Source organism: Nycticebus coucang, chromosome 4, assembly GCF_027406575.1.
Source record: "Nycticebus coucang isolate mNycCou1 chromosome 4, mNycCou1.pri, whole genome shotgun sequence".
Classification (NCBI taxonomy): Eukaryota; Metazoa; Chordata; class Mammalia; order Primates; family Lorisidae; genus Nycticebus; species Nycticebus coucang.
In genome coordinates this window covers 95,410,241-95,425,050 of record NC_069783.1, presented here as the reverse complement: position 1 = coordinate 95,425,050, position 14,810 = coordinate 95,410,241, and the positions used below count along the sequence as shown (strand labels likewise).

Genomic DNA, 14,810 nt, shown 5'->3' with positions numbered 1-14,810 from the left:
CTCAGTGGGTGAAGCCTAGGCATTGGCACTTTGTGACACTCCGCAGATTAGCAACATGCAGCCAGAGTTGAGGATCCCCCTGGCAGATAATCTGCACTACTTTTTCTTTTTAAAATATAGTTGGTTATTTCCTGCACATTCTGAACTTAAACATCCTTATGTTTTTCAATTTAACTAAGAATATATAGAGCATCAGAAAACTAAATGCATTATAAAATGAAATCTGTAAGATTTTCTTTGGATTTTAGCTTTCCAGTCATTTTTTTTTTGTTTTATATATTTATAGGTTTCTAAGTGATTCTATCACGTGGTCCTCTCTCCACTAACATGAATAGATTCATTTTGCCAAACATATTCTCTGAATTCATTCACATAAATACTAATGTTTCCAAACATGACTATAAAGTGGGCAAAATAAAAAATAGTGGTCTCTGGAGAGTTTACATCTGTCATGAGTTGGCTTAGACTATTGCAACTCAATCTGTAGGGTCAGCCAAGAAACTTAATCAAAGGGAAGGAAAACAATTCCATATGAGGGAAGGGTCTGCAGATGTGAACATCTGCATAATTAGAAAAAATAGACATTAAAAAATTTCCCAGATGTGAAATACTTTCTCTGCTTGAATCTGAGAGACATTATGCAGCTAGATAATGACCTAATAAAATTCTCCTGACTCTTTCTGAACACCAAGACCTTCCGAGCAAACTTCTGAGAACTTCCCAGGAATTTAAGAGAAAGCCTCTTTAATCTAGCTCTAAACGATGTGCCTTGTTTGAATGATCCTTTTGATGATTAAATTCATGTGCTCTGCCAGTGAGTGCCTTCCTCCAGATTCACTGTGGGGAGGAGATGGGACAGAAAATAGCGTGAGGTGGGAAACACCTGCCCCTTGTTACTTCTTTAAGGCAGCAGAGACTCAGACTGTGGACATAAAGTGGATGTTCTGCAGAGCTTACTATTGGCCTGGCTGCCTTCCAATGTAGCTTTATCTATTGTTTTATAACTTCTAAGGCTTTAAAGATGAAAATGCACTCCCAAAAGGGAAGTTTCATAATTGCTTGCAGCCTGCATTTGATAAGTTACATATTTTACAGATGGGCCCAGAATGGAGCAACTTCTCTTTTCAGTAAGCTTTTCCCACCAAAAAAACTTCACTGAGGGCTTGATCAAGGGTGATGGTAAATCAAGGACGAATGTTTTAATAGAAGCCAATGAGAAAACCCTGGGGGAAAGCCAAGTGGAGAAGATACTTTAAAGCATTTTGCCAGTTGCATTTGAAATGACTTTTACTACAGTGTGAGTCTTCTCCCACATTCTAGAGTCAATGCAGGAGCAAACTGCTCCCTGGGACTTCACAGTCATAGTTAGCGCTTAAAATAACTTCTCTGGCACTTTGTATCCCAAGGTAGTTTCAAGACATTAATTAAGGATTCAATTAGTTGTTTCAATTTAAGTAATAGAAAGAATATATCTAATTACAACTGGCATCCTGAACCTCTCAGAAGAATGAGCCATTAAGCATAGGCACAGTCCAGTTTGCTCAGATCTCTGACCACTAGATCAGAGAAAGGCGATTTTTCTTTGCTGCAGTTTCCCCCTAGAGTCATTTCAAAATTGTCCTGACTCTTGCCAAAAGCTAAATAAGTTTTTCCCCCAGCAGGAACTGGGTCTTATTTTCTATCTATTGATTTGAGCAGGTGTCCTGCACACAGCAGTGCTCAACATGTGTTTATCAGATGAATCTCCTGAGAGATGACCTTCTATCTCACATCCAAACCATTGCCTTTTTTCTGAGACAGAGTCTTGTTCTGTTGCCCAGGCTAGAGCACTGTGGTGTCAGCCTAGCTCACAGCAAGCTCAAACTCCTGGGCTGAAGTGATCCTCCTGCCTCAGCCTCCTGAGTATCTGAGACTATAGGCATAACCCACCACATCCAGCTAATTTTCTATTTTTAGGAGAGACAGGGTCTCGCTCTTGCTCAGGCTGGTCTTGAACTCCTGAACTCAAACAATCCACCTGCCTCAGCCTCCCAGAGTGGTAGGATTCCAGGCATGAGCCACTGAGCCAGGGGCCCACGCCATAGCCTAAGGCAGGGTTTGGGAATACACCATCTCATCTTTGCCACTAAGTAGTGCTCAGGCATTGGGATCCCAAGATGGCTTTCCCTCTGCAGTGTGACCTGCCCTAGTGATGCTGGTGGCCCATCCACTTTGCCAGCTGTGGGAGGTGCCTGCAGTACATGGTCCTGGGTTCCATCGGCACGCAGGCAAGCTTACTGCCCTCCTGGTGCATTAACACTGGTCAGCAAGAGGCCTGGGCAAGAAAACTGCTGCCAGTCAGCACACAGCCATTATCCCTCTGTGACGGGGAGCAGTGGCAGTGCCCGCCATTGGCACTCCCTTTATGGTCTTCCTATTATAATGGAACCCAGGTTATCAAGTCCTGAATCTTTCATTATAGTCTCTCATTTCAGAGTCCCTGACAGTTTTGCCTTGGGCTGGTGTTCTTGAAGTTCCAAAACCTAAGAGAATCCCAAGGTTTTCTGGAAACTCAGAATGACTAATGTCTGTCTCATTTGGAAGCCTCTACACTTTGCTTCCAAGTCTGTCTGATGACAGAGGTGAGCTTCCAAATCAGAAGATAGAGATGACCACAGGAGCAGTGAGGTCTCAGGGGGTGGAGAATTCATTTCAAAAGGGCCAAGGAAGATGCAGAGATGGCAACAGTGAACAGTAATTTAAGAGCCAAAGGAAGGAAATAAATGGGGTGTGTAGACTCTCTTCCACTCAGTTATTGGCCCACGCATCAGAACAATTCAGTATTCTCATCAGAGATGACCTGCTTATGATAAATTAGCTGCAATGGCTGGAGGAAAACACAGTAATAGCCCACAAGGAAAGTGACAAATAGCTTTCTCAGCACTTCTTGCAACAAATGAAAAACAAAGCTGATAAACGTGTCTGGGAAGACGTGAAATAATCGATGACGAGGTTTTGCTCCGTGAAGAATAAAGTTCCTAATTCTCAATTGTGATAAAGCTCTTAAACATGCAGACATTCAGGCTATGGCTTTGGAATGTTGAGGGGAAAATAATTTTCCATGCATCCTTGAGAAATCCTCTCCCACTACGTGAGCACTATTTTTAGACTTCTGCAGTGCGCTTGACCCAGTGTGTTCTGAACAGTCTGGCGACTGGGGTCTTGCAGCAGCAGTAGCACAATAACCTTGTCCATTTCTTTCTTTCTTTTTTTTTTTTTTGTAGAGACAGAGTCTCACTTTATGGCCCTCGGTAGAGTGCCGTGGCCTCACACAGCTCACAGCAACCTCCAACTCCTGGGCTTAAGCGATTCTCTTGCCTCAGCCTCCCGAGTAGCTGGGACTACAGGCGCCCGCCACAACGCCTTGCTATTTTTTGGTTGCAGTTTGGCTGGGGCCGGGTTTGAACCCGCCACCCTCGGTAATGGGGCCGGCGCCTTACCGACTGAGCCACAGGCGCCGCCCAACCTTGTCCATTTCTTGGCCTGGGGCACTGCCTAACTTGCTTGGGTAATGCTGGCTGCTTCTTTCCTCTCTTCCAATTCTGTTTTGCATAGGAAAGAGCAATGCTGGAGAGAAAGTGAGAGCCACAGGAGAAAGCTGGGGGTTTGCAACTCGCTGCATTGAAAAATTACTCTTGAGGGAAACTATATGTTTTACTCAAATATTTCTTCTTTTTCCTGGCATTCATTCATTCAAATCAATATGTTTAAAGGCCAGAGGGTGTACTGGCATTGAGAAGAGATCTACTAGTTATGTGGACAAGGTCAAATTATTTGTGTGCTCAGAAAAGTGAACTTGCTATCCATGTAGGCCGTCATTCCTGTCTTCCAAGTGGATACCTTATGCCCATTTCTATCACAATTATGGAGCAACGTGTTTAAAAGTTCTCCCCATTCCCAGACTGAAACAAGCAGAAAGATATAGATGATAAACATACGACCATTCCGCGTCACTCCATTTAAGTATAAACCCTAGATATTGGCGCAGGATGATGCTCTTGAGTAACAATTTTTTTTAAATTTCAAAATATTAAGGGGGTACAATGTTTTTGTCACATGGATACCCTGAATAATGCTTAAGTCAGGGTGTGCCTGTCACTAGAACAGTGTTCACTGTACCCAGTAGGTAGATTTTTAAGCCCTTCCCTCCCCCTTGGTCTCCAGTGTCCTTTGTATCTGTTCGTGCCTGTGTGTCCCCATCATTTAGCGCCCATGTATTAGTGAGAACATGCAGTGTTTGGTTTTCCGTTTCCTGGGATACTTCACTTAGGATAATGGTCTCCAGTTTCATCCACGTTGCTGCAGAAGACAATTCATTCCTTATTATGGCTGAGTGGTACTCCATGGTGCATGAATATGTGTGTGTAATACACACCACGTTTTCTTTATCCACTCATCCATTGATAAGTACTTCAGTTGATGCCACATGTTTGCCACTGTGAAGTGTGCTGTGATAAGTATTTCAGTGTAGGTGTCTTTTTTTATAAAATAACTTCTTTCCCTTTAGGTAGATACCCAGCAGTGGATCATTGGATTGGTCCAATAATCTCTTTTCTTCTTCTTCTTTTTTAATCGTGATCTTAACTCCCCTGCAATCTAATCTGGCAGCAATGCTCACTGCAGGGGAAGACCATCATGCTTCTTTGTTGGGTGGAGGGGATTCTCTGCTTCCTACTCTTTGGGTCCTGTGATAAACGAGATACCCCTTCCTGCAGCTGCCCAAAGGCACATCTCCATTCCCAGTGGGGTCCAGTGTGCATGCGCTTAGCTCCCTTCACTGAGACATCTCAATTAATTAAGCTCAGGGGGAAAAAACCCCACAACAACCTAAAGTCATAAAACAAGGCAACCTGCAGAAATCCCAAAGAACGTACAGAGCTGAACTCTGTACGCTGAAGTGTCTTTTTCTGCCAGTATTTCAAATCTGGTTGTGCGATTAGAGGCGAGTAGGTGAAATGAGGGCAGAGAAACTTTTATACTCTGGTGTGTGGTTTCTGGAAAGCCCAGAGTGGAATGTTTGCTGAGGGTGACCTATTTGGAACCACACCAGCGACTTTTGAAATACTGCTTTCTGGATTTCACTCAGACGCACATTTAACTCCAAGTGCGGAGGAGGAGCCGGGGCTCAGATGAAGGATTACCTTCTTCCGGGCACGAAGTTATCTTTCAGGAACCGGAAACCTTCGTATCAGGACCCCTTAAAGCAAAGACTGTTGATGGCACTTTTGAAAATCATCTGGCAGTTTTCTTCCTACTAGCAGAGGTGCCTGTGTTCGAGAAAGGCTCCAGAGGTTCCTCCATTTACTTGGAGGAGTAAAAGATGGGATGATGGGTGGTGCCTGTGGCTCAAGGAGTAGGGCGCCGGTCCCATATGCCGGAGGTGGTGGGTTCAAACCCAGCCCCGGCCAAAAAAACCACAAAAAAAAAAAAAAAAAAAAAAAAAAGGATGGGATGATGTGTTCATCCAAAAGTATCTCCCCCCCCCCTTTTTTTTAAATATCTGTTGTTGGACAAACATAGCCCCAAATAAAGTCTTCGCTTCAACTCTATTCTGAAAGTGGTTGATGTGCAGAACAGAGGAAGGTAGGGGTGCTTTGTACCAATGCCCCCTACTACTACCAGGTGGCCAGGGCCAGGGTCAGCTTTCCATGGGCAGAGGGCGGGAAATGTGCTTCCATAGCCCAGCTCAGATTCCTCCAGGAAACTCTGCACAGACTGGGTTAGAAACTGTCCTCAAGTAAGAGGCTTCTAGAAAAGACGACTTTCTTGTTCCATTTCTTGACACATATTTCTTCTTCATATTTATTAAAAATCTAGGTTAAAGATGTGAGGTCCTGTCTTCACTCCACTCCCCTCTGTGGCAAGTGATGGAGTCCTAAGGAGTGACCAAAATGTGCAAACACTGAAGCAGGGGAAAATTCCACTTGGCTCAAGGATTTGGGTGATGGTTGCTGTGTTTATACTGCCAAAGAGAACAGGGGGGCAGAGGTGAAGGGGCATAATCTGCAGATACATCTGGAAATGTCTCATCAGGGTGTGTGACCTCTTCTCCTTCATGGTCAAGACTGGTTTTGGCCCTCCCTGGCCCCCAAATTCTTATGAACTCAGACCAGATTTGTTCAGGTAACCCAACAGATCTGGTTACAGAGCCTGGCCAAACCCAGCAGCTATTTGAAGGAGGAGGCAAGCAGAGAGGACCCTCACCTATATGACTTAAGAGTCACCGAAACTCTCTCCAGCTCAGTCTTATCCTCCTTCCATGCCCTGGAGTTTACACATGTCTCTTTGGTTAGGGCCCTAGGGTTCTACCAATGTGAATTTTTAGTATTGGCCAAGCCCCTCTGTTAGGCGTAGGCCAAATCAGTTGATCAGATGAGCCTGTAGTGTGGGAGGAGAATGTGTCAGGAGTAGGCTCGGTAGGAATGGCAGGGAAGGGGGCCAGTGGCCTCCAGGCACCCAGGGAGCCAAGGTGGGGACGGGGCAGGGGAAGGACAGGGCACAGATGGGGGAGGGAACGGGGGCCACAGATGAACTTCCCTAACCACACGCTGGTGTTTCAGAGGCCCTCAGTGTGGATAACTCACAAGACACTGGCTATTACATTCTCTAGGTTACCAGGCATGGACCAGCCTGTGTTTAATCTTCACTTTGGATTGAAGGCCAAAGAAGTGGCAGGAGCCCTCCTGAACACCACAACTATATCCCTGGAGTGTAGTTTGGAGTTACTCAAGGAGAGCTCTGTTAGCTCCCAGGGAGAGCATTACTTCTCTCTGGGTCAAAGTCTGTGGTCTGACTCTGCTCTGTCCGCGACCAGCTGGGTGTGGAGCTAAGATCTCTAAGCCTCAGTTCTAGTCAACCTACTTTTATCGAGCATTTACTTATGTGGTAGGGCCAGGAGAGGGTAGAGTGAATCCACAGGTCAGCGGGTCACTGTCCTTTCTATTCCATGATTTGTGGAATCTGAATGTCTAACAAAAATGTAGCAGGCAATGTTCTATCAACTAAACAGCCCAACAGAAATGCCAGCACTTGTCTCAGTAATGGAACTCAGTGGGGTTTCCTATTTAGTTCTTTGAGATGTGAACAAATATTCTAATATAATCTAATCGATGTTCGTGGTCATTTTTCTTCTAGACTTTATGTATTTTTTTCAGCCCGAAGCATGCCTGGGAACTTGAAGAAGTTGCATGGAGTGGCTTGTCCAATAGCCACATTTTCTAGTTTCTGTATTTGATGCTTTGGTGTCTGAGGCCTTGCTGACTCTACAGGGGCTGCCCCTCCCAGGCCCAGCCAATTCCTAGAGACAGTGAACCACTCACCTGCTGGCGTTCCTTTCCTATGCAAACCAACCCATCAGAGTCCATGCCCCAGCCACCTCCTACTTCAGGTGCTCACACTCTGGGTCCACGTCCCCTTCCTTACTCAACCTGGGTCCTCAACAAGAGGACCCAATGCTGTCCTCTTGTTTCTGCTCCTCAGTAGGAATTCCAGGTGGATAGGTGGCAGCCACCTGTCCATCTTGCTCTTGAAAGGATCCTGAACTTTAGTGCTTTTGTTCTGAGCTTCCCTGGGGGCTCAGGAGCAAGACTGGTCCTGAGGTCGCTTGTTCACAGAATTCATAGGCATCTAGAAACGTGTGTGGGATGGGACATTCTCCATTGGCAAATGCATGTGACACCAGGTAACTAGGGGCAGCCCCTGCATCCCTGAGTCCCCTGAACTTTTTCAAACTCTCCAGTCCCAGGCCTGCCCACCCTCCCTTACCCACGTCTCTTCTCCTTCTGCCTTCTGACTGACGGTGGCACTTCCTGGCACAGTCCTACGTGGTGGGCTGTGTCTCTTGTCCCTAGGGGTCTGTGTGGATGAACCTCTCCAGCATGATTGTCATTTCCATGCCCATGTGTTTTACCATGTTTGATTAAAATGACTCTCAGGTGCCCTCAGGACAGTTGGTACCTGGTGCAGAGCATCTGATGGGCCTAGGGACAGACGCCGTGTACCAACAGAGGGCCAGGAGGCACGCAGGGGCCTGTGCCTTGTGTCTACCTGTTTTATTTTGACATAGATGTGTGAAAGGCAGCAAGGCCTTAGGGTGGAGGGTGTGGGTTCCTAGCTGGAGAGCCCGAGTTGAATGTAGACCCTGCACTTCCCAACATATGCATTAAATAGAACCCTTTACGTGTCAATTTCCTCCGCTGGAAAATGGAATGATGATAACAGGGCTAACTCATCAGGCTGCTGTGAGGACGAAGTGAGATGGCCAGTGCAAAGACTGAGCCGAGGGCTGGTACTTACAAAACACTCCTCAGGTCATCTATTTTTGTTATTTGATTGTTCAATGTTTACTGAGAAATAAATCTATAAAGTCAAATTTGAATATTTGATTTTTTTTTTTTTTAATCAGAGTCTTACTCTGTTGTCCTGGTTGGAGTTGGAGTACGGTGCTATTATCATCACAGAAACCTCAAACTCCTGGGCTCAGGCGATTCTCTTGCCTCAGCCTCTCAAGTAGGAATTTTTTTTATATTATAATAAACCATATCTCATAGGTCCAAAGTGGTTGAATGTTGGCAATTTCACAGGGTTTAACCTTAGAAATTAATTTGTCTCTGACATTTTTTGTTGTCTGTTCTAATCCACGTTAGAATTATATGTTCGCAAGAGGGACTTTACCTAACAGTTGCAATCAGTGTAACCTGGCTTATTGTACTCTCAATGAATCCCCAACAATAAAAAAAAAAAAAAAGAATTACATGTTCGTGTGTTTCACGGTTACATTTGGAGACCCTTATCTCAAGAAAGCCCCTCTAACTTTGGCTTTTATAACTGTAGAGATACTCTGCAGTCTTGGTTTTAAATTTTCCACTTTCAATGCTGTGTGCTTATAGCAGTAACAGTTTCAAAAAAATCACACATAATTTCCACACATTCTTTCAGGCAAACAAACACTATCTCAACTTGAAGTGAAAATAAAGCCTTGTTAGGTTAAAAAAAAAAAAAAAAATCCCAGGTATGCAGAATGAAGCCTCCCTGTTTCCTTGAAAGCCTCCAAGATGTGATAAATGACAGGATGCTTCAAAGTGATATTCATCAGCATCTTAGTGTGGATCCTGGAAATGTAAATTCACAAGCAGCTGCTGCTCAACAGCCAATCACAGCTTGGTTCCTTTACGTGTGTGCAGTGTTGTCATGGGGACATGGAAAGCAGCATCCCATAATTCCCACAGTCTTGGCACTCTGGGGGGCTATGGTACTTTTGCCCTTTGCCCTCTGTGCATGTGGCCACTTAGAATGTGCTGCTATCCCAGCAGCTGCCATTATGACCACAACACGTGCATTTAAAGAAAATTCTGTAAAATACAATAAAGAGTAATTGTTAACCATGTAAAGTTTATCATCTTTACCCTTTTTAAGTGGTGTCCAATGCTGTTGAGAACATTCGCATTGATGTGCAACCATCATCCTTTCATCTTGCAAAACCTGCACTTACTAAACACTCTCTATTTCAGCCTCCCCAGCCCCTGGAAACTACCATTCTGCTCACTGCGCCTACACATTTGACTACTCTCAGTACTTTGTGTAAGTGAAATCATACAATATCTGCCCTTTTGTGACTGCTTTAGTTCACTTAGGATAATATCCTCAAAGCTCTTCCACGTTGTGGCATGTGTCAGAACTTGTTATCTTTGTAAGTCTAAATAATACCCCAATAAACATATATACCACAGTTTCTTCATCCATTCATCCACTCATGGGTACTTCGGTGGCTTCCACCTTAGTAATGCTGCTGTTGGTGCACAAATAGCTCTTCAAGCCCTGCTTTCCCTTCTTTTGAGTATATAACCACAAGTGGAATTGCTGGATCATATGGTCACTCTATGTTTAAGTTTTTGAAGAACCTGTGCATGCATTTTTAAGCAAATCTTAAATCACTGGTTATACTAACTCAATGGGGAGGCTGTCTGGAAGCAGAGCCACATTAGTGTTATGGAACGGTATCTGGTATCATGTCAGGATGAGGAATCAGAACCCTACAGTCCTTCCCCACTGTATATTCCTGAGCTGCACTCTCACATCTCCTGAAATAGAATTTTTAGGGTATTCTAAAAAGCTGTCCCAGCCAAAGAGCCACTGTACCAGGATTGGCATAATTTGGGGTTTGGGACAAGATGCCTCTTAGGTCAGTTTCTTTATTTGAGTAACCCGAGAAGCTACCTTTACCTCTCGGCATGGTCCATCTCGTGAAGTCTGGGTAAGGAGTAGTAGAAGGCATGCTGAGTAGGAGGAGCCATGGCTCTCTGGCTTCATCCTGCTTTTCCCAGATTTGGGGGCTCACTTGGGAATGCAGACCATCCACCACTTCCAAATGCATAGACACCTTGAGCTCTGGATGGCTTGGTTCCCAGAAGGGCCTCCCAGTCAGCCATGGAGTCCCCCATCCAGGCAAGAGGCCTGGACACTGGACCTTAAAATCACTCTGGCAGGACCACACTGTTTAGCATCTAGTTGGTGCCCTTTAAACCAAGCATGTACGTTTATCTAAGTAACACAAAACTCAGGGATCATCTGAGTTTAACAGAAAATTCTGTTTTCCCTAAGCTTTAGAACTTAGTGCCATTGCTTTAGTTGGTTCTAAGCAAACTCTGGGACTAATCTGCCCAGGCTAACGGCTCCATCCTGGGTCCAGAGCTGAATAACAGTAATGAACGCAGCAGAAGTTAGAGCTGTCATCGTGCTTTCCCTGAGTCTCCCCCTCAGTTCTGCAGCTCATCTTTCTGTTACGGTTTCTTTTGATAGTTTTTTCTTTTCCTCTTCTTTCCCCCATTCTCTGCCAACACTTTCTTCTATTTTTTTTCCCATCTGCTGTTTTATGAGATGTTAGCTGTTTTGAAGTGATTTGTTTTGTGTTGAGTTTTGAGGAGCAGAGCAGACCAAACGCAGGCCTTCCTGCCTTCCTGGACTCTGTTTCTGAATTTCTGGTGTTAGGTCTGCATTTCCATTTTGCATGGGTCAAGAGTAAAAATGAATGTTTAAGTCAGGTGCAGACTTGATGTCTCTATGGCCAGAGTTTGGCCATTCTGGTATCTGGGTAATTTCAGAAAATAAGCCTTTCCCACTTGGTTTATCCTGCTTGCTAATTCGTGCAATGCAGAATGCTGGCTCATCATAAAATGGCTCTTTTACCATGCATGAGGCCCACAGTGAGCAGAAGAGCCACAAACCAGATCTGTTAAAATCGGCTCCCAGCAGTACTGCAAAGAAGGGGATAAAAATGCAGAAAGTAAGGTTTCAGATCTTCAAGTCACAGTGAAGCTCTGTTTAGTGGAGTGTGTAGGCTGAGCCTGTTCCCTATTAACTGTAAGCTGTTTCTCACAGTACAGGATATTTCATCAGCCTGAAAATAAGTAAATGAATAACATGCATTTCAGTGGGGCTGTGTGCACTGGCAGTAACAGGTGTGGGGTGTGTTCTTTTCCAATGGGAGAGCGCACTGGCGAGCGCAGAAACGCATCTCAGCAACACAAAAACCCAAATGCAAATATGAAGAGTGCACATTCTCCCCATCCTCCCCCGTGATCCCGATGCTCCCTTGTGCACGTCTGCATAATAAAAGACCCTGTCGCAATTGTATGACAATTAAAAAACTTACCATTGTTGTAAGAGCGAAAATTTCCTACAAATTTTATGTATTCATAAGTCGGAAATTCCTTTGGGTTCAAGCTGCCTCTGAGGAGATGGCAATAAAACTCTAAATCGTTGTCAGCTGGGCCATTAAAGGAAGAAGGAGAGAGAGGGAACGTGAGCATTGTACAGACTCTAAGCAAGTAGCGGTGCTGTGAAAACTCTCATGGGGTTTAGTCTACACATGGCCGGATGCCTCTCTCCTAATGACTGACTCTCAGACCTGCTTTCTAACCTTTGTGGCACAGGGCTTTCTTTGCACAGTTCATAGATAGGTTGCATTCCATACATGGACCCAATTAGTCTTAATTTGCTCACAGATGTCTGTGGTTGGTGATGTCGGCATTGATTAGTTTCGGTTGTTTTCATATGGTATATTAAAATAAAGCTGCTCCTATCGAGCTGCTCCTTTGAATTCAATCTTTTTGCTTTGCTTTGAAGTAAAATCAGATGTACGACAGGACAAATTATTCACGGAAAATGGACTAAGGCTTGAACAACTGCAAGCAGCTTTGCTATTTCGTACAACTACATATGCTTTGTTAAGTGACACGTGGTCCAGTGGGCACCAAGGATGGCCTTCTAGGCAGGTTGCAAATATTTTGATAAAAACTTTAAAATTTCATAAAAAACACAAATGTGTATAAATAACTAGATGATGGCCTTGGGGGCAAAGAATTTGGATTTTTGTCCTAATTATTCAGTTTTTGGTTAATTTCTTGATATTATATAAATTGCATGTTATAATGTCCTTCAAAATAAGTAGACTGTTCACTGATTTTTGCAGTACTTATTACTAAAAGATTCTTATGTAAAAAAGAATCTCTTGTCATACACGTAAGGCAAATTATTATTCTTAAGCTCCAAGCTTTCAAATTTTCCACATGAAAGCTAAATGTCTTACACATTCCAAATTCCGGTTTTAGCTTTAAACTTAAAATATACCTCTAAGGATCTTGGAAATCCTCTGAGTCATGAGGAAAATTATTCTTAAAATTAGTTCTCCCTTCTTAATTCATCCTAACCTCTTTTCAAAAGTAAAATTCTCATCTTTAAGTAAAGTTACACTTACGTTTTAAGTATTCGGGGGAGGGGGACTCCGTCACAAGCATGTGGGAAGAAAGCATTTTATAAACTTCTGAATGTTCTTGTTCTGGAAGGAAATTTAACAAATTCTGATCCATGACATCTGACTGAAAAAGATAATAAAGAACAAAGGCACACACTCTCAACAAAGATGAAAAACAAAAGCAAGAGCTAAAACTGAACATTTATAATTCAGAACTGGGTTCCGAAATAGGAGGTTCAAGATCTGATTTCCTATGGAGACTCTCAATGTGTCACTCTGTGACCTTGAATTGTCATCTAAAAGGCTTAACTTGCTCAAATGAGGATGTAGTCTTGTCCACGGGCCCAAGAAAGAGCTAAGAGTTATGTCAGACAAACTGGTGAGGGGCCTATTTACTGATGTCCTGCATTCTGGCTGGGGTGACATGGGCTACGTGCGGCCCAGGGTGAGTCTCCTTGTTCCAATGACCCTGAGAGTGCACAGAGTTCCTTTCCTGACCTCAGACCAGCAGAGGGCTGCCTGTCTACTTCTTAAAAGTCTCTAAACTGGTGGAGTGAACCCAGAAAAGCAGCCTACAAGATGGAGTCTAAGAGGCTAAGCTGAGGCAGTTCAGCTGACCTAGTTTGCCCAGCCCACGTTCTTCCCCACTTTTCCTTCCTTGTTTATCTAGTTAAGGTTTCCCCGTGACTGTGAGGATGTTTATCTCAAAAGACTTTTGGGGAAGAAGTAGCACTTAGGTATTGAAACATTGTTAAGAGTTAAAAGCTACTTTTATGTCCTTTTCTTTGATGATTCTTTTAAAGTTAAAATCTTCTAACGTTTGTTTCCTTGTATCCCATTATAAAAATTATTAGAATTATAACTGAGGCAGAACAATCTTGGAGAGGCTACTCTCATTGTTGTCCAGAATTGCTGGCCTTCTGACAGTAAAGCTTGGTGGACCTATTCCCCGACTCTGTATATGGGCTGGACAGTGACAGGCTGCAAGACCCTTTAGTCCAGTAACAGGTGCACTTTTTTCCTTAGTATCTGGGCACTGTGGCTACAAAATGAATTAAAGATAGAGTGGAGATAGAATGCTGTCCAGTAAAACTGGGATGACAGAAATGGTCTCTAAACTGCAGTGGCCATTATGGAAGCCACTGGCCACTTGGCAACTGAGTACTTGAAACACGGCTGATGAGAATGAGGAACCGAATCTTTAGTTTTGATTGAAATTTAAATAGCCGCCAGGGCTAGTGGCTACCACACTGGATAGAGCAGGTAGGAGCTCATAGTGGAGAGAGGAGATGGGCCTATCCCTCTCTCTCTTCCTCAGTTTCCCTCAATAAATTCACCCACCCCAAAGCTGCAAACGCCATCTGAACACACTCTTCAGTTTGATTATCCAGCCAACTGTCTCATGTGTTAAGACTCAACCTTCCAACTTCCACTTAGATGCACCCTGGAGACCAAGGTGCATCACACACACATCCCCAAGGCCAGCATTCTATCCTGCCCATGCCATTCCAGCCCTTGTGTTGTCATCCCCACAGAGGTATCACTAACAGGTCACCTGCCTACAACAGACACAGATGGCATCCTTGGCTCCTCCGCTCTTAGCCCAATTGCTGCCTATTTCTCACCTCTCAAATCCTCTGTGCTCCAGGCTCTTCCCTTTCTCTGGCTTCCACTCTCAGATGGTGGTCTAGACCACCATCCTCTCTCAGCTGGGGAATGGTTTGGCCAAAATGCTGCCCACATCAATGCTGGTCTTCTCTACCAGTAGCCAGAAGAAGGCTCATCTCACATTAAATCGCCACCTTGGCGCCGGCCCGGACCTCCGGAAGAGCTGTGCTGTGACCCGCAATCGGCGCCCTTCCGAGCTGTGCAGCGAGCAGCAATCCCCAACTGGTGCCCACCAAGACATCCGGAAGAGATGCACCACAATCCACCCGCCCAGACCTCCGTAAGAGCTGCGCCGTGACACACGACCTGCACCCGCTAGGCCTCCGCATGCCCTCACCAGGAAATCTGGGAG

General features: G+C 44.4%; 1 protein-coding gene across 6 annotated transcripts in view; it reads right to left on the bottom strand.

Moving 5' to 3' along the window:
* Positions 1-14,810, bottom strand: part of NPAS2 (neuronal PAS domain protein 2) — a 172,065-nt gene that overhangs the window by 32,063 nt on the left and 125,192 nt on the right. For all 6 annotated transcript variants that reach the window (XM_053589934.1, XM_053589940.1, XM_053589939.1 and 3 more), the window contains exons 6-7: positions 12,794-12,914; positions 11,690-11,803 (exon numbers count right to left, since the gene is read on the bottom strand). In XM_053589934.1, the coding sequence (XP_053445909.1) occupies positions 11,690-11,803; positions 12,794-12,914 (235 nt within the window). The remainder of the gene's footprint in view (positions 1-11,689; positions 11,804-12,793; positions 12,915-14,810) is intronic.